Source organism: Pteropus vampyrus, unplaced genomic scaffold (assembly GCF_000151845.1).
Source record: "Pteropus vampyrus isolate Shadow unplaced genomic scaffold, Pvam_2.0 Scaffold1037, whole genome shotgun sequence".
Taxonomy (NCBI): domain Eukaryota; kingdom Metazoa; phylum Chordata; class Mammalia; order Chiroptera; family Pteropodidae; genus Pteropus; species Pteropus vampyrus.
Genome location: NW_011889818.1, coordinates 34772 through 35877, shown reverse-complemented (window position 1 = coordinate 35877; position 1106 = coordinate 34772). Strand labels below are relative to the sequence as shown.

General features: G+C 44.5%; 1 protein-coding gene across 1 annotated transcript; it reads left to right on the top strand.

Annotated features, from left to right (window-relative positions):
- The first annotated feature begins 299 nt into the window (after nucleotides 1-299).
- On the top strand, nucleotides 300-961 carry LOC105310071 (protein regulator of cytokinesis 1-like). The gene is made up of 2 exons (XM_011386284.2): nucleotides 300-477; nucleotides 783-961. The coding sequence occupies exons 1-2, from the start codon at nucleotides 334-336 to the stop codon at nucleotides 933-935; spliced, it is 297 nt and encodes a 98-aa protein (XP_011384586.1). The 5' UTR covers nucleotides 300-333; the 3' UTR covers nucleotides 936-961.
- Nucleotides 962-1106: the final 145 nt, after the last annotated feature.

Genomic DNA, 1106 nt, shown 5'->3' with positions numbered 1-1106 from the left:
GTCTGATCTCGGAAGCTAAGCAGGGTCAGGCCTCGTTAGTACTTGGATGGGAGACCACCTAGGAAGACCAGGTGCTGTAGGTGTGAAAAATAAATTTAAAAAAAATAAAAAAATAAGGGATTATAAGCTGACAAGGTCCTTGCAATCTGTGAGGTCAACCAAGGGTTGCCTCACCTAAAATAAAAAAGTCACAAAAAGTCACCTGTTCACAGTCTTATAAAAATGCTTCTTCTCCATGCGGGTCCAGATATTCCTCTGTGGAAGGCCAGCGGGCTGACCTTGTCCGTGCTGCTGTCTTTGTTATAAACCACTCTTTCCTTGCTACAGCTCGAAATGCAAAAATCACAAAATGAAGCTGCGTGTGAGGATCTGCGTGCTCGCATCCGAGAGCTCTGGGACAGGTTGCAAATACCAACAGAAGAGAGACAAGCTGTGGCCCTGGTTGCAACTGGTTCGAAGGCCAAGGTGAAGAAAGCGGTAAGAAACCCAAAGGGCTGGGCCCGCTGTGCCTACGAGCATTCTTGTGTCAGGTCTGATGTCTTTACCAACTTCTTCCTTGAGCAAGCCTATTTCTAAGAGAAGCATCAGGAAAAGGTGGCAGTAAACTGTATCTTTTATCTTTTGTGTATGTTTCAAAGATTTCTGGCTCCTATGATATTGTTGTAAGAGGTCTGACTTAACCTCTGGTTTTGTGTTGTCGTTTTATTAAAAAGGGAAAAATTTTGAAAAGCTACCGAATGTAAAAGTGTGGCTCATACCTTTAACACATGTCTTTGTTTCAGCTGCAACTAGAAGTAGATCGTCTGGAAGAACTAAAAAGGCAGAACATGAAGAAAGTGGTGGATGCAATACGTGTGGAGCTGGCTCACTACTGGGACTTGTGTTTTTATAGTCAGGAGCAGAGACAGGCTTTCGCCCCATACTATGACGGTTAGTACAGAAGCGGTGGTCATTACGAGGCCTGTACTTCTAAAAGAGTACAGACGTGCACCAAGAGGTACTTCCTCTGCTTAACAGATACCACCTTTTCCTGCCATTCCTGTACACACGAGCATTCGCAAGTGCTGCTGGGAAGTAAGGGGTCTCTTGCTTTCTATTTCACTGTA